We start from the raw sequence: 24,140 nt of genomic DNA, 5'->3' as shown, positions 1-24,140 counted from the left end.
GTCAAAAAACTCGCGTGATCTCCTAAGACAGTTGGTGAGTGAAAGGTAGCAAGTCTGCAGTCATCCCCCAGCACTCTGTTCGTACAGATCGAGGTGGTCTAAGTTTGCCCTTACAAGCTGTAGCTGCTGAATTTCCATATAGGTCTCATGCGGGCAAAACGGCTCTCGCCTCCCTTTTCGTCAGCGTTTTCGGGCGTTTTAGACTGTAGCCTGCCAACAGGCTCCCGGCGAGGACGGAAAAAAATCCGGGAAACTGAAGAATTCGGAGAGCGAAGTGATCGGGTGCGGGCCATTACAAGCTACTGACATGAAGACTTCACATCAACTTACCGTATTTTCTCTTTCTGCCATTCAAATTCGGACAACTTTCTTCTTTCATCGGGAAAAGCTAAAGAAAGAAAGCAACGTCAGCGACTCGTGCGCTCAAGCAACACAAGCAAAAGAAGCCAACACACTTCTAAGGCAAGAAAGTCGTCACTGGTGTCCTGAGAAAAGACATGTCGTATTACGACCTCACGGGTTGTCCAGAACGCAAAATGAATTGAACGTCACCTCACCTTAAAGATGTGCATGATATTTTTTAACATGAAAAGAAAAATAATGATGGCAGAAAGCACTTGCTCGACTTTTCCCCCATGGTTCCCCTGGCTTGCACGATATTTTTTCAGCAGATTTTACTTTGCACCCCCCCCCCCCCCCCCTTTTCCCCCGCCCCTTCCAAAAATATAACATCAAGGGCATGTCTCAGCCTAACAGGCGTTGCGGGTTACGGCCCTTGGACAGCCTTGGTAACCTTGGTAACCAGACCGTGCCCTTTTTTAATTCTCGTTCTTTGAAGCTTGCACGCCAAAGGTTTGGTTATACCATAGCAATAGAATATTAAACTCGCTAAAACACTCTTATTTTTCGCTTCTAACAGGCCCGTCACGCAGTTTTTATCGTAACTTGTACGTGTGAAATGAATGTAGCTTCAACGTTTGCACATTTTGGCGATGACGTTACTGTAGTATCAACTGAACTAGGAATAAGTGTTGCCAGCCACCTTAACTGAAGTTTGTTTGTGTGTGACGTGTTGACGCATGATGGCAACTGATGGCTCATCATATGTCACGCAAGTATCGTTACCTGCTATTCCTACCGTGGACTGGTAGGAGAAATACATTTTAGTTGAGTCATCCAGAGTCATCCTTGGTCAGCCGTAGTTGACCCCGGTTGGAGGTGTGTTCCGAGGAGTGTTCATTCGCACGAAGAGTTGAACTGAACTGCAGCAGAAAATGTCTGGTTACAAGTTGTATTATTTTCCTGCCCGTGGCAGGGGAGAAGCGTGTCGACTTTCCTTCGCTGCAGCGAACATAGAGTTTGAGGATGTTCGTTTGGAGGGTGAAGCATGGGCCAAAGAAAAAGCATGTAGGTAGACAATTTCTGATAACGCATTAAGAGGAAACAGCGTGCATCGGTTTGATTATCGGAGAAATGAAATTCAAAATAGTCCAAGTTTAGTCACGAGTACAGTTAGATTTCAAACAGATTCAATTCTTAATTAGGCCCAGACCAATTCTACTAACGAGAGTTTCGCTAATTTCTGGATCCAGAAAGCTAGCCATGTAAGCTCATATTTGGGCAGCGTGCAGTTTGAAATGTTAATAATTCACCGTTTCACGTTCACGTTGTGTTGTTTTCACAGCACCGAGATTCATATGAACAAAGATGCAAAGCAGCTGGTTTACTCAAAACCTTTATTCCGGGGACTTTCACTTCGACATCGTCGTCGTGGTTTCCGTAAACTCGCTTTTGTTTCTCGAGATGTCTTAAATTTAAGTTATCTCATTTGCTTGATCGACTGCCTTGCGTTTCGTGACATTTAGTTTGCCCGACATTTTTGCGCATAAATAATTAGATATACAGATGTCATGAAATAATCTAATTATCGAGTACCCGACTGTAATGATTCGATTTTGGCGCTATACTATGTCAAAGTCTCAAATGTACCTTTCGCTATGGGCCGGGGCGCTTAAAAGAAGGGGCGCTTTAATAAAATTTGAAAAGGGGTGCTTTTTTTTTTAAAAGAAAAATGCCACTCAATAACGAGCACTTATTAGAAAGGGAGCGCTTAAATAAGAAGGAGGGCGCTAAATGTAATCAATATATTTATCTTTGCTTAGTCATTGCACTTAATTGCCTCATTAGCGTACATTAATGACTTTACTAAGAGATGACATCACGCTGTGAAGCTAAGTAATTGTTAGCGCTGAACTTTGGATGTAATATTCAAGGAGAAATTGGCTCTCTAAAACTGTATTGGTTCACATGTGTAATATCTCGCAAATTTAGACCATATTTTCAGATTCCATTTTTAAATGGAATGGTATTAAATTATATTTCTGAGTAACAAAAGCACAAATGTACGGCCATAGACTAGCTTTATTTCTTTCTTTTGTGAAATTTTGTGATAATTTATGAATCCACTTAATACAAAAACTATTTAATCACAGCATCAGTTTCTCGTGAAAACCTAAGGTGGCCCATCTTCTTTCAAATTCAAAGCTGAAATTTTGTAGCTCAATCAGAGATTGAAGTGCTTAATTGCAAAAGAGGCAAATATTGTAAGCAAAGATTTCTTTATTATTAGGCACCAGCCAATATTAGAAGTGCCCACCCCTCTTCTCCCGCATATGCAATTGCCAAGCATTTGCATACTAAGTCCACATTTGATATTTGTGATTTTATATTGAATAATTTTTGAGCAGTGTCATTCTGGGTGGGGCATTTTTTTGGCTCCCGCCCCTGGGCATTTGACCCACTTATTTGTCCAAGTTTGGCCAATATGTGAGCCAGTGAGGCATGTAAGGCATGCGAGCCAGAAGCCCTAGCCAAAACCCAGTAAAAAGGCAAACCACAAGCTAAGGAAGCTATGTCAGTCTAACCAGAGCGCTAATTTTAGACTAAACGCAGTGCTTTTTAGGGTAAAAGGGATGTTATTTACGCTACAGTTCGGCTACATAGTAAGCAAACCATGCGAACCAATAATCCTTACTGGCTTTTAGGTCACAAGCTAATTAAGGAAACCATTTTTTGTAGATGGAAGAGTTATAATTTTAGACTAACCAGGTTCTATTTAGGCTAACTAGACTGTTATTTTAATTAAGGCTAACTGGAATGGCTTGCATGACTCACTTAAGACTGCCAGCAGTCTCAGTCTTTTGCCCTAAAACCTGTGGGAAAGAACGCAAAACAAGCTGTGAGTGTGCAAATTTCACTGTGAGTGCAGTGACATGTGAGTGATGATGTTGTGGCTTTGCGTATCATATGCTGGCACAACTCACACGCTCTTGACTGTTCTCTTGTGTTGGGTTCTTTGCATTCTTCTTTGCATTTTTTTTGCTAATGCCCTGTGATTGGCCTGGGGAAGGAGGGAGGGAGGATAGGCACTATTAGTCATGTGATGGCAGTGGAAGTTGTCTTTACTTTAATTAATTTGCCTTGGGTAAATAATACTTAGTGTTTTAAATTCTGTTGTTTCTAGCTGGCCGGCCGCCATTTGGCCAAATGCCTTTCATGGTGACTCCAGAGGGAAAAGTTCTTGCCCAATCTGCAACTATGATGAAATACATATGCAAAAAAGGAGGTACATTATTATGAGTTTTAAGGCAGTGCCCATAGAATTAAATATTATGGTAATTGTTTAATAACTTGTGTCTCTCAAACCTGTATAGTCCCCCTGAGATTATATTTGGTGGGAAGAAAAATGTGAGATTCAGAGTAATTGGAAAATGAGTAGTGTGGAAGATATAGAGTTTGGAAAGTGCTGAAGCGAGGAAAAAGGAGAGTGGTTTCTTTTGACAGAAAGAGAGAGTTCTCGTTATTTTTTTCCATACGCTGCATATCCTCTCGTACCCTACTTTTCGCATACTCCACACTCAGCCATTAGCCTTCTCAGGCAGACTTCATTTTCCATACAACCTATTTAGAGGGCGTTTAATGCAATCTTCATCAATTTGTCCTGGTGTAACATAGTCAAATTTACCATCATTGATTTTAACACCTTCCTGTATTTTTAATTATAAGCCACAAATTATTCTACAAAAATTGTTGTAACTTTAAGGTAAGTGGAACTAATGGCCTTTCAATTTTATTTTGCAGTTTTTGTCCACCAAAGCATTGTCAAATTTTCTGCTATTATTTTCTTTTTAGGCTTGTGCCCTGGTGACGACTATGACGAAGGGGTGGCTGATATGATTTGTGATGGTGTTACTGATCTCTGGAACGCCATAATTAAAATGTACTACGAAAAGGATGAAACCAAAAAGGTATTATTTAAGGGTACAGAAACCATGTCTTGTGTATTTTGACACTTAGGATGTTTGCCAACACTTAAATGAGTTAGTTTGTTTGGCTGTCTTCCGGTTTGGGGGAGGGTTACTCTCACAAAAATTGGGTTGGGGTATGTTGCCCACTTCTCAAGACCGATATCCTCTTTAAGTCCAAAATCTGCAGTTTCCCCCAGCCTATTTATGACCTGACTAATGTCTTAGTTAAAATTTTCTTGCAAAAGGATGAGACCAAAAAGGTTTATTTAATAGCATTTGTTTGAGGGTGTAGAACCCATGTTCTTGTGCATTTTGATACTTAGGATGTTCACTGTTTGGGGCAGATCAAGGGGGGTTCAGGGGGTCGCCCCTCCCCCCCCCCCTCGTTTAAAAAAATGAGATATTGTAACACGCTGACTTGGCCTCAGAATGTGGGATATCCCATTTCCGAGGACCTCAATTTTAAAAATTGTCCAGGGAAGATAGTCCCCTGACCTCCTGCAGGAGACCACATTCAGTGGCCCATATCTCGAACTCCCCTCTCTAAAATCCTGTATCTGCCTGAGGCTGTCCCTTGACTAAGTTGTTTGTCTGTCTTACAAGAGGAAATCAGAGAAGAATTTGAAGCCACTCTCCCCCACCTAACTCCAGTTTTCACATTATTTTGGACCAAGGACTGATGTGGTTTGTGGTTTCCTGAATATGTTTCTTGTCTGTACCACAGGAGGAACTCAGCAAAGAGTTCAATGGCACCACACTTCCCGCCCGACTTGAGAACTTCAACGCTCTGCTAAAAAGCCCTTTCTTTGTAGGTGACAAGGTAAGGTGTAAGATTGTGTGCAGGTCTCCATTAGTTAAGTGAAACACAGGGTAGTCGACTTTAAGGCTGTTACTATCGCTCGTCAGTTCAATGAGTATAGAAAGTTGATAGTTTCTTATAAAAAAATACTTTTGGGCTGCATCTGTTGGCAGATCAGATCTGTTGTTAGCTATTTATCAACTTGTGGTTGATAAAGGTCAATAAGCCACCTTATTATAGCTCTCAGTTAGTATGCGCGCTGTGATTGGTCAATTTAGCGGGACGTATTCTACTGTGCGGCCCGTCAAAATTTAAAGCTGTTTTGTTGTCAAAATGTTTCATGATTTATCGCCAAGTGTTCTTTACGTTTTTAGCAAATAAAAGTTTAAAACTCTCCTTTACCTCTAAAAATGTGTATTAAAACCTGCAAACGACTTTAAGAGTCACTTAACAACGATTTCAAATTGACTCGTTTTGCTTTCGAGCCTCTCGGGCATGAGCCATAAATCGATGGGGAAAAATCTTGGTCCGTAACTTACAGTACGGCCCTCGAACTCGGTTAGTAAGATGTATTTTTTTTACATGACTAGCTCTGTGAGCGGGCAGGATGAACCAAATCCTGCGTTCTGGTTGGCTACTATTCCCCTGAAAGGTGCCAAGATCCTGTTTTGAGGGGGTAGCTTGAAATGTTTTTCACCCCTAACAGTCTAAGAGGTACCAATTCTAAAACAACAAATTTTCTCCTAGCTGCCATATTTTTTCGGCTCAATACACTGAAAGGTACCGCTGTGGACCTTGTAAGCCTGAACACCCTGAGAGCTACCAAAACCGCGTTTTCAACCCCTAAAAGGTACGACAAGCACGCCCGTTGTTTTTATATGGGAGTCCCCCCAGGAGGAAAACTAGAGCACCCGGAGTAAAACCCTCGGAACACAAACATTTGCGAAAATCTAGTCATTTCGTCTGGAGAATAATCGTCCATCTAATATAACTTCAGAGGTCGTCTTTTTCATTTTTTTCAGTTGACCTATGCTGACATTATGTTCTTCGACTTCTTCAACAACTTTCCAGGCAAAGGTAAACTGGAAGTTCCCGAGCAGCTCAGTAAATTCCCAAAGTTAGTGGAACATTACAAGCAAGTGTGTGACGTTCCCGGAATTAAGGCCTGGCTAGAAAAACGCCCAGAAACTGAGCACTGATCAGCAGGTATCACTGTCTATGTTTGAAGAAACAAAATGTACGATTTTTAACTGTAGACAAATAAAAGCAAACTTTTGAAGTGCTTAATAAGTCCAGTATCTCTTTTTTTTTTTTTTTTTTTTTTTTTTCATCTGTTTACTTAATCCCGCTATGTCATAGAGGTAGGAAGGAGGGTAACCCTGGCACTTAAGTTACCCTAGCTCCTGATGTTGTGAACACACTACGAGAAGAACGAAGATAAAAGCTCCCAGACTTTGAACAGTTGTGACATAAAAATATGTTTTTTTAGTTATATAATTCTTAGGAAATGTACACAAAGTGGCATTTAATCTGACAAGCATTTCAAGCTTCGGTCTCGATGATCGGCAAACCGTGTTTCCCACTGATTGACTGAAAAAGATTTAACGCAATGAAGCTTCATTTCGAGGCTTCCATGATCCAATCAATTGAAGCCATACAGCTCTGACAGGCTCTGAAGGTCAAATAGAAATAGTAATATTCTTGTCGTCACACGGGCCCTAGATTACTTTCTCCCCTTTGCGGGTGCCTTTCACGAATAATTCTTACGTCTGTCAGTTTCAATAAAACATGAAACATGTTTCCAGAAGCATTCATATAGCGCGTGCATGTTACCCTAACTTTTCTTTGTTTTGAATTGCCATACGGCAAACATTTTTTCCAGCGTCAATTTTTGTTTCCAAGATGTAAATTATGCTTCCGCTACACGGCAGAGAATTTTAACAAAAATCCGAGCATGAGAGCAGTTGCAAAACTTTCGCGAGCACGAGTAAGCGAGCACACATCTAAATTTTTCGAGCAATTCGAGCGAAGGCCTAATTTTGCGAGCACCTTTAAATTAAATGGGACCATTCGATACCCCTCTAAGAGATACCAACTCTAAAACAACACATTATATCATGTCCAATTTTCCCTACGCGTTATTGATGAACTAGGATTAGGAGAAATTGAACGCTTCAACATTCCAGGTGTACTGTCTGTGAAGAGGATTTCGATAAAGTTTTGGACGACTGGTAGATCTATTCTAAAACATTTAGATTATTCGCTGCTGCGCCCTCGTCGATCAACTATCACAACACGCAACGGAAATCTCGAGCTCATAATGTAATTGTCAAATAGAAACACGATTTTAAACCAATCAGCGCGCGTAATTTTTTTGGGGGGGGGGGGGTGGGGGGCTTTTTTCGAAATGCTCGTTGCTGCCGCTCACTGCTCGCATTAGCGTGTACCTTACTCAAAGAAGTTTCGAGTGAAACCAGCGAATTCGAATTTAACCTTGCGAGGTGAATGAGGTAAAGGTAGGTTGCAAGTGATTTCCTAGCTTGGTGTTCTTTGCTTAACATATACGAAGTTTAAAACGAGAAAAAGTTATATTTAGGGTCTATTTAGAACTCTTCTAGTCAATGTTAGCAGAACAACAAAAACGTTAACTGACGTCATTGGTAAATTTCCCAGCAGCCATTAAGATGCATGCGAACTGGAGAAAAATAGGCGCTGTTTTTAATAAGGATTGGTTTTTAAGATAGCAGAGAAAAAATTTCGCGTACAAACATTATAAACCAAAAGTAAAAGAGGGGCTGGGGATTTCTCAATTCCGATATTTTATGTTCTCAGCCCCCTCGTCAGTGGTTCTCATCTCCTGGGGCTTGTCCTACTCTGTTCACTTCTACTCCGTCACGATCTTCCCTTCCCCCCACGGTCGCTATTCTACCTCAACCTCCCCCATAACAGTCAGTAACATTTGTGTACACACATTTCAGATATCTCAGAAGCTATTTTATTTCGGCTTTGCCTTATCACTGCCAAGTCCAGTGATCAAACACCTCGATGATCACATGACTTTTAATGGTCAGTTTTCGGGCGTTTCTCGACCCAGGCCTTGATTCCTGGCAACTCCAAAAAGCGTTTGTAAAGATCCACCAACAGCGGAAACTTCTCAAGTGGTTCCGGGACCGTTGGCTCACCACTCGAGAAAAGGTTCACAAGGTCGAAGAAAGTGATATCTGCGTAGGTCAACTGCAAGGGATAAAATATGTATAACTTTAATGTATTTATTGCTAGCTCCGCGAGCGGGATAGCCAAGTCTGGCGCTGTTAATTATTGGCTACACCAGCGGGCAAGATGGGATATCTTGTCCTATCGCGATTGCCCGCGCTTTTGACCCGCAGGAAAACTGGAATAACTCTTTCCATAGCGGTAAAAGATGGTTCGGAGAGCTGGAGTAACCCTCGTACGAGAAAAAAGTTTATTTACCCACCTTGTCACCTAAAAAGAAACCCTTGCCTTCATTATGATCTTTTAAAATGGCTTCCAGTTTCTGGAGTCGTGCTGGAAGAGTACTTTCAATAAATTCTTTCTTCATTTCCTCCTGTAACAAATAAATCAGAAAAAAAAAAGAAAAGATGAGGGATACCGGGAGAAACCGGCGAACGAAAGGACCGAATTCATCACGTTAACAACGAGATTAGAAGAAATCTGGGGCGAGTCGCATCTTGCAGTCGCTTGTGGGACCGTTACTTCTCGTCTTTTATTTTGTTCCCAGTAACGATCCCACAAGCCACTGCGAGATGAGACTTGTCCCAGGTTACTTCCCGTTTCTAAAGTGGCGAATGAATCTAAACATGCACACGCTCACAAACACATACACCGATACATAGCTTGCGATACATAGCTTGCGAACGCACACGTATTTCCGGCTGTCGCTTGTCCGCGCCGAAAGCGACGGAAATACATCTGCGTTCGCAGGCTGGCCAATACCATACAGGCACAGATCACTACATGTACTGGAAATTAAATAATGTTAGAGGGAAGTAACAGAATGAACGTTACTAGGGACGGATAAACAAAAATAACTGAGCGAATGACACAAATTGACGAAGGACCGAAAGAAAATATACATTAAGATTTCAGTTTCGTTACTCGAACTTTACAACATTTGCTGTTTACCTTTTTAGCTTCATCTTGCTCATAGTAAATCTTTACACAGCCATTGCGAAGGTCTTCAAGTCCATCACAAATCATGTTAGCTACGGCCTCGTCAAAAATATCTTCTGGACTTAAACCTAACAACAAGAAAAATTCCGTTGTTTATTTTGCATTGATAAAACGATTTCATTACTTGAATAGGTATACAAATTTAGCATTGCAAAAGGTTGCAATGCTTCTTTAAATGATACATCGGAGTAAAGGTTCTCTTGTCTTCCTTAAAAGGGTGTGGCCCGGGAACTAAAGGCGGGTGACAATTTGAGACCCCTGGGGGTATAAGAAAAGTCATGCATCAAATCGCAGCAGAAACATACGGGAGCACGCCAGATGTGCGACGGAAAGCGAGGATCACACGGAGAACGTATAGCGGAACAAACGGAAGTAATGCTCTAAAAGACACAAGGTTTAAGGAAGAACAAACGCTTCGAAACACCGGTCACAGAGAATGGAGAGTGTATGGGAGCCATGGACAACGATTTGTGTTGCTAAGGGTGTCAGCCAAGTTTAAGTGTTACAATTTTGGGAGTCAGACGCTGGAAAGGACGGATAAACAGATGAAGGACTCACAGATTGCGAAGGCAAGCGGGGCGGGGGTGGGAGGAAACACGCCTGAATCCAATGTGCACGGGTTGCATGTCAGTACAAAGTTAAATGCAAGCTAAGGTTGGGTGTTGGCCAAAGTTGGCTGTTGGACAAGGTTAGACGACGTCCCAAGCTTAGTTGCAAGTTTAAGCCGTGAGGTTATTGTGAGAGTTAGAGTTATAAAGTAAGGAACAACGGGAAAAGTAAAGTAAGGGGGAAAACCTAAGGTAGAGATCCGGAACGTTGAAATAACGCATTACAACTAAAGGGAACTTATAGCCATAGAACGGGCGGAAAGCGAGACGAAACGCAAATTACTGATAAAAAATGGGCGAGGGCTACACCAGACGGGTATACATCGGAGGGGTATACACCAGAGGGGTATGCACCGGAGCGGCGTAGGGCAGAGCGAGGAAAGTAACAAACAAGCAAATGCAGTAAACGGTAATAACAGCGCTTTTCTAATTATTTCTTGGAGTGCACCCTAAAAGATACTTTGACGGTTAAATGTAGTGGTGTTTCGTCCTAAACACGCGAAGTCAGAATAAAATCCTTGATTTACATCGATGAGCGATACGACAAGCATCCCCAATGTTCAAAACGGGGAGTCCCTCAGGGCGGAAGGGAACACATGGGAAACGCACTGAGAACGCATGGGGACGACCAAGGATTGTGCAAGGGAAGCAGCCGGTTCCAAGGGGAAGGAATGGGAGAAAGACGAAGCAACTGACCCGGAAACGCACGGAGAAAGCACTAAACGTATAAGAGAACTTCCTAAAGGTTATAGCACAGGGAATTGCTGGGCAGAACTAACGGGAAATTTTACTAAGGTCGGAAGAACGCAAGTTGATGCACAGTTTCCTCATTGAGTCTTTGACATTGAAAACGCAAGTTATTTATAGGTAATTCGAGAATTTATTTATCATAAACACCTCTTACACGCTTTGAGTTCTTGGCCAAGTTGGACGCGCGGTAGGGCTGCTAGGGAGGGGAGGCTAAAGAAAAAGTACCCCACAATACCTATCGATCGTCCAACTTGAGAGAATTTTCGCACGAGGTGGCTTCGACTCAACAAGATATTTGACTATGATGGTTTCAAACCTCTTGGTAAGTAAATGAACTTTCTTATCTCATTTTATGAAGACTGTATTAATATACGGAATTCATATTGTAATCTGGTTCCTTTTTCTCTATTCTAAGAATCACAGAGAGAGAACTGAGATTAGGAATTGAGAATCCGCCATATTGGTTGTCTTTAATATATATATTTATTTCATTCAAGCAAATTTTAGTTTTAGCTCGGGCATACTGTATAAACCAGCATTTCGTTATGTTTCTAATGTTGCTCGCTGTTATGATTTGCTGGACAAAGTTTCTAAGTTTGTTCGAAAAGCTATCGAGCAAGTAATAAATTTGAATTTTGCAAATGGCGGCAAATTTAAAACCCAGTGAATCAAGTTATGTTTTCAGGAATGTATTCCCGTTATCCTCGTATAGGAACTTCTTATAGACATTCCAAAACTTTGCCTAAGACAAAGAAGTTAACTTTTTAAAATAATCTTTCTCACTGTGCCTGTTATGTAATCTGAACCGGCTGAAGTTCAATTGCATTTTTGGCTGCCATCAATTATTATAACATAACTGAAGCAAAGCGCACGCTCTGATTGGTTGATGTAGCGTCTACTATTTGCCCAAGGGTGTACGCTGCTGACATGTGTGCTGATGTTTACAAAGCAAATCTTTTGACAGACATTGTTTCCAAAGTAATGGCCGACGTTTTTCCACCAGAAATGCGAAACTGTCCTCACAGTTGTCTGAAGATGAAACTTTATTGAGTTACTGGTGTGCAGTCAGTTGTCATGAATGAATTTTCGCGCGCTTGTTTTCTCTTGTCGTGTAAGACTACACAAACATTTTTTTGTGATGTAGCTCAATAAAAGGACTTCTGTTGTTCCAATGTCTCAATGTTATGTTGTAAAACAAATGGTAAACGCCACAGCGTGCACTATTGAGTTATGGATGCACGTGGGAGGTTTGCTAAGCACTCAAGAAGCTAGACTCACACTCGGCTATCGCCTCGTGCGACTCTTACACTTCTTTCGTGCTTAGCAACCTCCCGCGTGCATCCATAACTCAATAGTGCACGCTATGGCGTTTACCATTTGTTAATTAATTACCACAACCTGGAAAAAAACAACAACAGCCAAACAAAATGGACCTAAAACTATCAAATTGTTACAGCTTATTAACCCAACTTTTTGAACCTGCTGAAGTCAATATTTTCTGTCTCCTGAGGGAGGGGGATGAATAGGAGTATGCACAATCTGCCGATCTGTGCCTTTTTTTTCACCAAATCTGTTGATCTGCCAATATTTTTGTTCAAGTCTGAAACCACAATTTACATCCGGAAAGTTAAATGTGAATGCCATTGTTAACAGTAATTTCGCACAAAATTGTAGTACAGAAGGCAACATGCTTGATGACTTTAACACAGTACAATTCCAATAACAGTATCACACCTGAGTTTAAATGAGCCTTGTTCGAAAAAAGAAATAATTTGGAAGAACTCATTAACATACCGGCCAAGGCTGAAGAAAGATCTATGATGTAAGTTTCATTTAGGACTCAAGATCCGAACATCAAGACAGGCGCAATTTGGAATCTGCGCCAAAATTCACAGCTGATCCACGATACAGTGTGTTTTCAAAATCCGCAAATCCGCTCAATTTACCGCAAAAATCCACAATCCATGCTCTTTTTAAGGCCAAATCCATTGATCCGCAAACCTATTCACCTCCCTCCTGAGGGGTGGCTCACATGATTATCATGATTGATGGTGTGGCTGTGAGACATGATACTGGTGACTGAGCAGAGTTCATGTGTTACAGAAAGGCACAGTTTAGGGCATAAGTCACATGCAAGACTGTACACTGAGGTCACACTGCACTAATTTGCAGTTTTGCCAGTCAAAATTGTGGTTTTCTTTTCTGTCATTGATGTCGAATAGAACACAACAGCAAATTAAAGCCTTCACATACTTAAGTGTCATAGGATATCATCATATAAATATGTCATGTTATTTCCACTGATGTCTTAAGTTAACTCATATGTACATGTACATCATTGTGACGTCAGGTGCAGGCTACTTATCTGCCATGGAAACAGTCCAGCAGCAATTGTCCAGTAGGTTCACTTTTTCTAAAATAGATTACTTCAGCATAGAGAATTTTAGTTAACAGTATGATTTTTCTGCCCCATCCACACTATGCCAGAGAAATTTGAAAATGATGCTTAATCACCCTGACAATGCATCAAATGTTTTCTGTCCGCACTAGTTTGCTGGCAGAAATTATGTGACATTGCAACAATCATTTGTGCTGGGAATGCTTGAGCACACCCTCAATGGTTAGGGTTAATCACATGGCCATCATGTAGTCATTGTTTTCTGAAAGCTCCATTTTCAAAACATTTTCTGTCCGTGGACACTAAAATGCCAAGCAGGACTAGAAAAAAGTGCTCTCTGGTCGTCCGGAACAAGTAGATTCTCTTTCTGGGCAAGTAACTTTTCAATCTCACTTGTGTGAATTGGGCAAGGGATCAGGCAACTTTTCTGTCAACTACAAATAAATCATTAAAAGAGCAAACTAAGACTCGCCCAGGGCAAACGATATTTGAGAGATACTTGTCCTAAGGGCAAGTTGGAATTCATTTTTTTTTTTTTTTGAGCCCTGCAAAGACAGTGTTTTGCCTTACAATATGAAAGCAAAGCAAAGAGCACACAAATATGACAAGAGATCAGGTGAACAAAAATCATGTGATCAGTATAATTTTGAAATGGCAGAATAACATCAACAGCGATCATGAATGTTCAAGGTTATGAGGTCAGACTATGACATAAATTGATAGAAACTTTCTATAAACTTATACTTGACTTACTGCAAATTTGCTGAAGGAAACAGCGAAAAATGGCCATAGCTAAATCAAGATCAGTTGGCAAACAGTTGTCACACCAGTATATCCCCAGTGGATTGATGCCCTGAGGGTGGGGGGGGGGGGGGGAGGGGTACTCTACAAAGTTTTTTACAGGGAGGCTTCACCCCAAGGTCCAACCCCTTTCCCTTTGGGTATACCATTTTGACAGAAAAGGGACCCCTTTCCTATACCTTTTTATTGAAAAAAGGTGCCCCTTTCACATTTACTACTTAAGAACACTGCATCCCTTTTCTAAACTTCTAAACTTCTAAACCTTTGGAATGAAGTTAATGAGCAATATTACCAGATCACCTTTAATGTTATAAAGCTGTACAGCTACAAGTATTAAGATATAGGCAGAAATTTATATAGTTACTGTATGATCTACCAGAACCTCTCACTTCAAAATTGGTACCTCTTTGAGGTAAAAATAAATTCAAACCAACCCCATAAAACAAGATTCAATTGGTTCATGTACCTTTTATATCAGCATCCTTTCAAAATTTCTGACAATCATTATATCGTCACTTACACTGTAGCATGGGAGTTTCTCGTCAGATGAATAACTTTCTTTCTTTCTTTTGCTTAAAGGACAAAACATTGTAGTTCGTCCATGGCGGCCATTTTTGTGTTGAGACTTCAGTGTTTTACTGCTTTCTTGTTACTATCTTACTGGTTTATTTTTCTAACTAATACTGATTTTATTTTTTCATGCTCTTGAAAGCACTTTCTAAAGGAAAAAAGCGAAAAGCAAAATTCTAAGGACTAGGAAAATGGAAGATTTAACCACTTCAAAAAAGTCTTGATAGAAGACAAAGTACTGGAGTAAGGATTAGCTGTTTTTAACCTGGCAGGGAAAAAATTGCTTACCGGTACGCGGTTTTTAATTGACAAAGAATGCCCAAATTTCCAGTTTTTCTCCGCATGGAAAACGATTTTTACATCATATATCCAACATACAATCAATGATGTATAGGTTGATGTCTTTTTGTGTTGCTTTGTACTACAGGCTTCAGTTAGATTATTATAACAAAAACAAACTTCTTAAAGTGACTTACCGGTAGTCATTTCCTTGTTTCTTACACCAGAACGATTGGAAATAAGCTTGTAATGTTTCATACACTACAGTGTATATGTTTAAAGTTCGCTAGCCGTTAGTCGGAACTTTGTTTACTGTTGACTGTCACGCTGCGTTACCTTTCAAATGATTGTCACGTTGCGTTATCATTTAATTGTCACGTTGCTTTATCTTTTAACTGTCACCTTGCGTTACCTTAGTCGTCACGCTACATTATTTTGGCCGTTTCATAACGCTATCCAGTCGATCGCAACGTCTCCCTTTTAAAAAAAATGTTGATGTTCATTATTCCTTTGGGAGATTGCATTTATTGACTGTCGTTTTGCGTTATTTTCATAAAGGTTGCTGGATGCCTCTACTAACTATGCTGTGATGCCTAACACGTACCTGCCTCAAGTCAGGATTGACTGGAAGACAGGACTTCCACTCGGTTGAACCAAGAAAGTCATTCATCCAAGATTTAGTTAGAGGTAGAACAGAGAACTTAACGAGACTTTGCTCCAAGATTATTTGAGAAGAATCGATGCTAGAAGTTAATTTTTTTCTGTTCAAAAGGTCAATTCACCACCTTTATTTTATAACCATTTTGAATTATCTGGGAAGCGAAAAATTTACGAGCAGTATTTATAAAATGTCGACGGCAAGACTGATCCGTACGGTGGTGAGAAAAAGGCCCAAAGGGTTAAAGCAAGAAGTTAGACTAGTATAGAGTAAAAGGTATAATTTTGTAACAAAGGCTTGCCAAGTTTCTTCCAACTTGAGTAAGTGTGGGGGTTCGTTACAAAATTATAGCTTTTACTTTGTAGCAGTCCAACTTTTTGCTTTTATCTTTTTCGTATCTTTTGTTTTTGGTGTCGTATAGGGCTAAAGATATCTTTTTGCTATGTTGAATTGTCTGAGATTTCAAAATTTCACGGGATATTTATTTTTAAATCGCTTATGTAAATACAATTTTGAATTGTCTGTGAAATTTATAACAAGAGTTAAGAACAAATTTTCTAAGCCCGTGTCATGTCAATTTTTTTTGTGAAAGTTGTTTCCTTGTTAACATCGGTTTGACCGTGTTGAATTTTCCCGCCAAAAGACTTAGAAAAAATACGGGCGCTTAAAATACGCATGCGCCAATTTTTTTAAAAAAAAATCCAGATTTCCCTCTTAATGTACTCCTTTAAAAATTTTTAATTTTCCCGCCAAAAAACTTAGGAAAAATACGGGCGCCCAAAATACGCATGCGCCGTTTTTTTAAAAATTTTTTTCAGTCAGTAGTTTTAAACTTATCAACAATAACATTTATTTCTGATATGTTGTTTATACTGTAATTATTACTAGTCAGTAAGTTAAGATAATATGTAACAAGTCAATAAGCAGTTTTCATTGTCACTTTTATTATGAGTAATAAAATATTTCAATAAACACAAACAATTGATTAGTGAGAAAATTACTTTTATTTGCCTCAAGTATTCTCTAATTATAACTTAATTAGTTAATGGAAATCAATTAAATTATAAAAAAAAGGTGGCAAGAAAAAATGTTCCCTATATATACTAAGACTTTTGGCGGGAAAATTTGACAAAATTTGCACAGCGTTTCCCCTAACAACTATCTGGACAAAAAATTCAAAATGGCTACCCTTATGATTTCCCGCCAAAAATCATTTGAACATCACCCCGTGCAAAAAAAATTGAAAGTAAAACGCCAATTCCTTCCTTACTCGTAAAAAAGAATCCGAAAAAGATATTTTAACCTTGTTGCCTTTTTTCAATCAAATTTTGAACCGAACAAATCTTTTCCCGAACATTTTGGTTTTTTAATTTTTTCTGCACGAGATGCTGTCTCGGATAAAAACCTTTTTCAACCGATTCTCGTTTGTACCACGGGACCAATGGAATAAAAAAACTAAGAAATTGACCTTTCCAAAACAATCTGTGACAACAGTTATGAAGTTTTGTAGAAGTACAGACAATTTTAACTGCTGTCTTAGCTACGTCCTAGAGCTTCGAAATACTACCGTGAATTGTTTGTGATTTTGAATAAAAATACTAAGAAATTTACCGAACCTAAACAATCTGTAACAACAGCTATAAAGTTCTAGAGTACAGTGCAGGCAATTTTAACTGTTGTTTTGGCCACAAGAGCTTGTAAATACGACTCTCAGCTGACTTTGAGGTTTATTTTAATTTCACCCAACGCTTCAACAATTCAGAAATCAGATCAACGTATTTGTTTAATTCGTATCAACGCTTTGTTCTGTGGTACAACGATTGCCGGCAGTAAAAGATATCATCCGCTTACAATTATTTTTCACAAACCAACTTATCATAAAACCCAAGTGCCTGGTCAAAGTAACTGAAGCGATTAAATTCAGAAAGTTTAATCCCACCGTTATAAAACTCGAACTTTTTTGGGAAATTCAGTAAACCGAAACAAAGGTTATATGGACCACAATGAACACAACGAAATGAAAAGGCGAAACAATTCTGAAAGTATAGCATAGCTACGAAAACACGCATCAAAAATTATATACAAACGGTTGAAATTTGTTCGATTCCAAAATACTTTCTCAAATTACATTATAATGTTGAGACAATCATGGAGCCGCTCGTGAATAAAGCTTAAGTGCTCTCAATCAGTTCAATCGTAAATTTATTGTTTTATTGACATAAAATAGCAACAGGAAAATAAAACATTAAGCTTTCGAAAAGACTGCGTATTCTAAAACGCGTACGAACTGAAAACAGAACTTCTTTAGAAATCACATCAGAAAATTAGTTAATTTTGGATTTGTTTAGCACAAGAAAACAAAAATAACAACGGAATTGTGAAGCCAAATTAATTATTGTAGGTTTTTATTTTATCGTCTTGTTGACATATAACAAAGCGTTTTATGACATAACAAAGCCGAGAAAATAGAACAGGCTCTACATAAATCTGTTGATTTGCAAACGAAATTAAAACGTAACTTTTCTTAAAATCAGAGGAGAAATAATTTCCAAATTCTTTATATTCGCTATGTATACAAAACTTCGATTGTTTTAGTTTTTCTGCGTGTGTTCTTGTGGTCGATATAACTGGAAAATTGAAAATAGTGACGTAATCTACACGAGCCAGGCATTTCGAGTTTTACGACAAGCACCAAATGTATGACAAGAGAATATAGGCATCTATAAACAGCACGTACGTTGTAAAAACAAATTTGTTTTCATCAATAAATGGTTGGAACCCTGGAGTATTAGTAGTTCGTAGAGTGTTTGAATTGTCGGGTTAAGCGTAGATGTTAAAATTAACGAGCAATTAACGATCAGGTTTCGAGGTCAAGTGAAAATGTTTTGTGGAATTTTTTGGTTCGTTTCATCGTGGTATTTGTCGGCTGTTAAGTTAAACTCTCAAGTGATGTTTGTAAACAGCGATTATTAAAATACTTCAGTAGTTTCGATTCGTATACGAGTAGGAACTGAAAATATCAGTTCTGTTTCAAGTTAAGATTCGTTCTTTGGTTTTGTTGAGCTCGAGAATAATCCGTTTGTAAAAATTAACGTGAGGGTGCTTGTTCCAAGTTAGTGAGGTCAGTCGCTACTGTAATCAATTCCATGGTTCGTTATCACATGGTGTTCAGCAAAGCCGTCATTATTGCCAATTGAAAATGTTTTTTTTATATGTTAGGGTTGAATCAGTCTGGGTTCCACCGGAAAAAAAAAAAAAGAAAGAAAAGGAAAAACTATGACCTACTATGATGTGGAAAAATCTGTTCTCTATATCAGAAAAAGTCCATATTCTCTTGTCAACTACAGTTACACAATTGATGGAACAACTGAAGTTGCTACCTTTCGGTAGCGACCTATAAAGCACCGACTGTTTTGCAGACATGACAAATTAGATCTTGAAATAACAAGGCTAAATAATCTAAACCACGATTTTTCAAGAGCTAAACATATCGAATGAACTATAAAATATTTCATCGATTTTTATGTGAATAATTTATAAAATTGAATCAAGACAATTGCGAATTTGCTCCGACCGAGATAAACTACTGTAAATTTAATTATCGAAAGTTGAAGAAAAAATTGAAGTGATCGCAATCAAGTTTGGAATAATGTCCGATTAAGGTCTGCAAAAGAGTCGGCAAATGGTGGCTGAAATTTTAACAAGTGATTTAAACTGTGTAAATTCAAAGTATTTCGTTCCATCTTCCAGTCTTCAATTATCGTCATTTTAATCCAACCAGACGATCGGTATCCGATTTAATGTACACAAGTGATACTACAAATTAGGTACTCTCTTCCATTCCCCAGTTTCCAATTAAGGTCTTTTTACTCCCATCCAGACAATTACAGTACGATTTCATGAACCAAGATTAATGTTCCCCTGACAAATAAAAGTACCTTCTCCCATTACACAGTCCTTAAGCAAGGCCATAATTTTCTATCCGGTCCATGATCAGTGTGCTATTATACCTTGGCAAACTTATACATGGTTCAGCCACCATTTGCACGAAGTGATCTTACAAATTAAAAGTTCTTATCTTTGAAGAATTTCCTCCTTACTCGTTGACTCCAGTTTGCCGCCTCTCCAGCTTTGTTGCTCTTCTTCCAACCCTCTATGCTGGTTAGCTTTCTTAAATTCCTGGGAACAGAAATGAAAAAATTATAGATCTGCAAATCTTGAATGTTTAAAAGCTTAAGAAGACTAAAACGCACTACAGATACTAGAGAGGCTACGAAACTGGAAAATAACATTTTCAAAGCAAAAATTTGTCATAAGAATAGCAACTATTGTTTCTTGAAAGCACATCGGCACAGGTAAATAAAGTGGCCGGGTATTCTGAAGTTGCTCCTGAAAGATTCCTCCGTCTAAACCCTGAATTACTCATGTGTATTTTTAAACATAGAGTCTTTATGCAGCGTTTGGTTCAGGCGCGTTAGACGACGAAACTGTCCGAAATTTCAGCTTACTATTACAGAGCATTAGTCTTTGCAAGGAGCACACCATATTGGCCGCCCTTGAGATATTGCAAACTGAAGACAGAATTAACGATACCGCTTTGCTGTCCTCAGTTTCGAGATGAAGCCACGCTCAAAGCGACCAGCCAGACGACGTGTTTACTCACTTGGGTAACAGTTTGACACTCGTGTGTCTTTCTGACCAAAATTACGGGAACGTTTAATAAAAGCCGTGCTTACCTTCGGTTGGAATAGCGCGAGGACTTCTTTCTACACGTCAAGTCCTTCCAGCATCAAGGATCTTCTTCCTTCAGGACTAAAATTGGTCCTCACACGAACGACACGTCTTCACTCATCAACGAACAGTTTAAAATGTGCAAAGCTCCAGGACTGCTATGAATATGGATTAGAAACTCAAGCCAATAGCTCACAAACATATCCGACGAGGGAATTTGTTTGCACGCTTTTTCTCCCAGCGAATCGTCAATCGCGAATGAAAGACTTTGTGCCGTATAAGAACTTGTTATGAGCATTCCATCTTGTTTTTGCATACGGTGTTGTTACTATTAAATTCCATAGTTCTCAAAAGGTGTTTTTTTCTTACTTTTTTTCTCGTTTTAGAACAAATCAGTGCTGGAATAAAAACCTCAAATTAAAATTCACCTTTTAACAAAATACGATTTGCTCCTAAGCAGGAATCAAAGCAACTTCTGAAAAATTAATTAATTAGAGCGAAAGTGAAAATGAGCGTTTTTTTTTTTCAACGCAAGGCAAGAGTATACAAAGGAGAAATTACAATTAATTCCGTAGAAGTTGCCTCGTTACGGCTAACGGTTAACCCCATTGAGACCCTCTTAAACTCCTAACAAGAAAGAGACACCGCCAAACTTTCTATTGCCTTATAACTGACGAGCCAGAATCATGTTGAAGAAAAATTAATGCCGGCCAGCCAAGCATAGGCTAAAATTCGATAAGAATACCCGATAGTCGACATGAGTCACCGAGAGTTCACGAGAGCTTAGAGAGTCACCGAGACTACACGGAACATGACGCCGGGAGTCGCCGAGCGTGTACGAAAGTTGACGAGAGCGCAAGTAATCTCGTTCCCAGATCTCTTGTGGACGAAGCCACAAGAGATCTGGGAACGAGATTAGAGCGCAAGAAGGTTCACGAGAGTAGCCGAGAGCGAACGCAAGTTTACGAAAGTCACCGAGCACATACGAGAGTCTACAAGAGTCACCTCGTGCACCCTCGGATGACTGCGAGAATTTTCCAATTGAATCGCACCAGTGTTTAATTTGTGACGCGTTCGCTATGTAACACTTTTCGCTCAAATTTCTTTTGATCTTGTTTATCAGTGGTAAGCTTAAGATTCATTAGACAACTAGTCACTCAACTTAAACTATACAACATACACACCTGCTTCTCTGCATATGTACTTCATAATTGCAAATGACTGGCCAAGCACTTTGCCGTCTGGAGTTATGATAAATGGCACTTGTCCGAATGGAGACCGGCCAGCTAGAAACAAAAAAACAGCGCAATAATAGATTAAAGAAAGGTAAAATCTGCATACGAGCTAAGTGGCTCATTAGACCGGAGCTTATCCCGGTTTCTGTAGCATGAAGCGACTAGGGGTATTTCTACTCCCCCCTGGATGGGATGCTTGTCCATCGCAGGTTTACCCCCAGCATTAAATCTGCCAGTACCCATTTATACACTTGGTTGGAGAGAGGCACTGATAGAGCAAAGTGCCTTGCCCAAGCACACGACAATCTCCCCGGCCAGGGTTCGAACCCGGACCGCTCGCACGGGGGTCCAGCGCACTACCATGAGGTCACTGCGCTTAAGCGGAGTTAAATAGCGGTTAATGATAGATTCTGAGGGGAAAAGAGAAAAAAACGTTCTAAAACAAACAAAAAACATTTCACACGGTTTCAGGTACTATTTTAAACAATGTCATCACTAATAAATGATCGTTGAATGGAGTCTACAAGATTACTTCGAGCATTTCTGCGTTTTGAATTATGGACTCCTCATCACTTTTGATTTTAAAGCCTGTTTGTAAGAATATTTATAACATATTGAATATAAACGTGATGGAAGTAATAAAGGTAAAGTTGAAGTTAACGTTTTTTTCATATCGCGGTCCTGGTCCAATTCTGCCCCCTATCTGTCACGCAACGTTAGCGTGACTAAGAGGACAAATGGCCGTCCGTGGTACTGAGTTGTAGTCTGCGAGCATTCTCTCTTAATTGAGCTCGATGATCGGCGAGGGAAAAACGCAAACCAGGAGCAGAGGCGAGTGGTGAAACCGCCAGCCGCGAGTGAGTAGCACATTTTCGAAATTTGAAATGACTCTAAGCACATTGGGCTAAAATTAAGGGTGTTAACAGGTTATAGTGTTGATTTGGTTATCTGTTATGCTTGTTCAGCAATGTGTTTATGTGATACCTTAACCTATATTAACAGCTCTCTTTGAATAGCGTAAGCATCAAGCTTTTCGAACGTAAGGGGCAGGGGGTAGGAAACAGAAAGGGAAGTCTACTTCTCTCCTCCTCCCCTCCCCCCTCCCCTCCCCTCAGTAAGGCCTGCTTTTTGCAAAGAGAAATTGCTGAGTCATCGTGACTATAAACGAGTAGGTAGAATTTCGACCAAATGAATTGGCTTATCGTTGGCCAACATGTATAGTTCTGTCGATCGTGGGCTTAATCCGTGCAGATTACGACTTGTTCTGGCTTCCTTTACGTGGCGTGACTTAAAATACGCCTAATTTTCATAAAGACAATTCTACTATACGACGAGTCACGACAACCTTAATCTACTTGTTCGACAAAAATCTGAATATTTAATTAGTCGATCGCACTCGCTCGCACGAAATACCTCTAGTCCAAGAAAACGATAAAATCAAATTGTGGCACAGTGCTTCAATACTTCTGGGAAGTCCATAGAGACGGTTTTGGAAGCCATCTTGACGGGTAGGCACCACACGGCAGATATTACAGTGTTTGCGTGCAAATCCGATGACAAATAACTTTCTTAAATTCAAACTCTTAATGATTTATGCACAGTAGAGTTAAGATGCTAGAAAAAGGATTGCACTGGTCAAATTTGAGGGAAGTTGCTGAGTTAGAAAGCGTCAAATCGCGTTTTAAATATTCCATTCATTTGTTTATGATTTATTTTTCCCGTGAACTAGCGCGATCTTGAAAGCCGAAGGTAGGTTCGCGGGAAAAAAAAAAAAAGATAGACAAATGTATGGAAAATTTAAAACGCCTACCCGTCAAGATGGCTTTCAAAACCGTGATAAGGTGTATTCTTTCAGAGCGTTCACCATTGCCGATCTCAATATATCAATATGCAATGAAGAATCAATACGATACATGTTCTACTTACTGGCTTTTTCTATAGCCCATTCGTCTTTTGTCAAACGGATATCTTCGAATTCTATGTTCGCAGCAGCGAAGGCGAGCCTGGCAAGTTCTCCTCTACCGCGAACATTGAAGTAATACAACTTGTAGCCGGACATTTCCACTGGTGAAATTCGTTGTTCGAGCAGATCGAGTGTGGAATATTTACTTGATGTGTTTACCAGTATGATCCGGTATCATGCGGTATTATTCGCTCAATGGGAACGTCACGCAGCCGAACACACTCTCCTTTGCAGCTGTCATTTAATTGACTGGTCACGCGGCCGGCCCCTCTCACGCCCCCTCCAAATCTCTAAGGGAAAAGTCCTGGGAACAAGGTTCACCCCTGCCCTCCATTCGTGACTTCGGGGGCGGGGGAGGGGGAGGGGGGGTAGTAGAAATACCCCTAGCCGCTTCATGCTACAGAAACTGGGATAAGCTCCGGCCTGATGGGCCACTTGGCTCGTATGCAGACTTAACCTGTAACCAATTTACAGTCCTAAACAAGTTTTGGTCGAATGCGAACCCTTAAAACACGCCTTCAGCTGTCACGTGGGAACGTACTAAGTTAGAATAAGTTCATGCTTGCCTTCTTTTTTAAGGGTTAGTGGACGACTCAGATTATCTACAGGGCGATAAAAAAAAAACTGCCTTCTTATAAGCTTTATTATTTTCATTGTAGGGGCAGAGCCGAGGATATCCAACTTGCTTTCAGTAGGAAACATTCCGTACGAAGACTTTTGTCGAGATACATGGTAACAGTGTGCTAATTAAAGAGAAACGTTTCGAGAATTAAATAAACTTCTCTGAAGATCATATTCGTAACGCCTTGCAGTTACAGAAGAGTTACAT

The 24,140-nt window shown here is 39.8% G+C and overlaps 2 protein-coding genes and 1 long non-coding RNA gene across 4 annotated transcripts; 2 read left to right on the top strand and 1 right to left on the bottom strand.

The window, feature by feature from the left end:
- The first annotated feature begins 1,113 nt into the window (after nt 1-1,113).
- On the top strand, nt 1,114-6,396 carry LOC110067130 (hematopoietic prostaglandin D synthase-like). The gene is made up of 5 exons (XM_089271800.1): nt 1,114-1,407; nt 3,524-3,625; nt 4,192-4,307; nt 5,032-5,127; nt 6,129-6,396. The coding sequence occupies exons 1-5, from the start codon at nt 1,275-1,277 to the stop codon at nt 6,303-6,305; spliced, it is 624 nt and encodes a 207-aa protein (XP_089127926.1). The 5' UTR covers nt 1,114-1,274; the 3' UTR covers nt 6,306-6,396.
- Nucleotides 6,397-8,078: 1,682 nt separating this feature from the next.
- On the bottom strand, nt 8,079-23,528 carry LOC110067147 (hematopoietic prostaglandin D synthase-like). The gene is made up of 5 exons (XM_020774440.2): nt 23,275-23,528; nt 21,298-21,399; nt 9,271-9,386; nt 8,582-8,692; nt 8,079-8,340 (listed from the first exon to the last, which is right to left on the bottom strand). Exons 1-5 carry the CDS (start codon nt 23,405-23,407, stop codon nt 8,167-8,169), a joined length of 636 nt encoding a protein of 211 aa, XP_020630099.1. The 5' UTR covers nt 23,408-23,528; the 3' UTR covers nt 8,079-8,166.
- LOC149105689 (uncharacterized) lies at nt 9,986-16,379 on the top strand. 2 transcript variants are annotated; one of them, XR_016201589.1, is made up of 3 exons: nt 9,986-10,998; nt 13,027-13,074; nt 15,283-16,379. It is a non-coding gene; the product is annotated as an uncharacterized LOC149105689 (long non-coding RNA). The 2 variants fall into 2 exon arrangements; XR_016201588.1 differs by having other exon boundaries at nt 9,986-13,074.
- Nucleotides 23,529-24,140: the final 612 nt, after the last annotated feature.

This window comes from Orbicella faveolata, unplaced genomic scaffold, assembly GCF_042242905.1.
Source record: "Orbicella faveolata isolate gen_17 unplaced genomic scaffold, um_ofav_v1 contig_34, whole genome shotgun sequence".
Lineage (NCBI taxonomy): Eukaryota > Metazoa > Cnidaria > Anthozoa > Scleractinia > Merulinidae > Orbicella > Orbicella faveolata.
The sequence above is the reverse complement of the archived record's forward strand: the minus strand, read 5'-3'. Positions and strand labels throughout refer to the sequence as shown.

Bases quoted from the DNA above. Each gene is read 5' to 3' on its own strand.
- LOC110067130 (XM_089271800.1), top strand. From the start codon at position 1,275: ATGTCTGGTTACAAGTTGTATTATTTTCCTGCCCGTGGCAGGGGAGAA. The intron at 1,408-3,523 runs GTAGGTAGACAA...TGTTGTTTCTAG, and splicing joins ATGGGCCAAAGAAAAAGCAT to CTGGCCGGCCGCCATTTGGC. The intron at 4,308-5,031 runs GTATTATTTAAG...TCTGTACCACAG, and splicing joins AAAAGGATGAAACCAAAAAG to GAGGAACTCAGCAAAGAGTT.
- LOC110067147 (XM_020774440.2), bottom strand. From the start codon at position 23,407: ATGTCCGGCTACAAGTTGTATTACTTCAATGTTCGCGGTAGAGGAGAA. The intron at 8,693-9,270 runs GTAAACAGCAAA...TATTTGTTACAG, and splicing joins AGCAAGATGAAGCTAAAAAG to GAGGAAATGAAGAAAGAATT. The intron at 8,341-8,581 runs GTGGGTAAATAA...TATCCCTTGCAG, and splicing joins GTTTCTTTTTAGGTGACAAG to TTGACCTACGCAGATATCAC.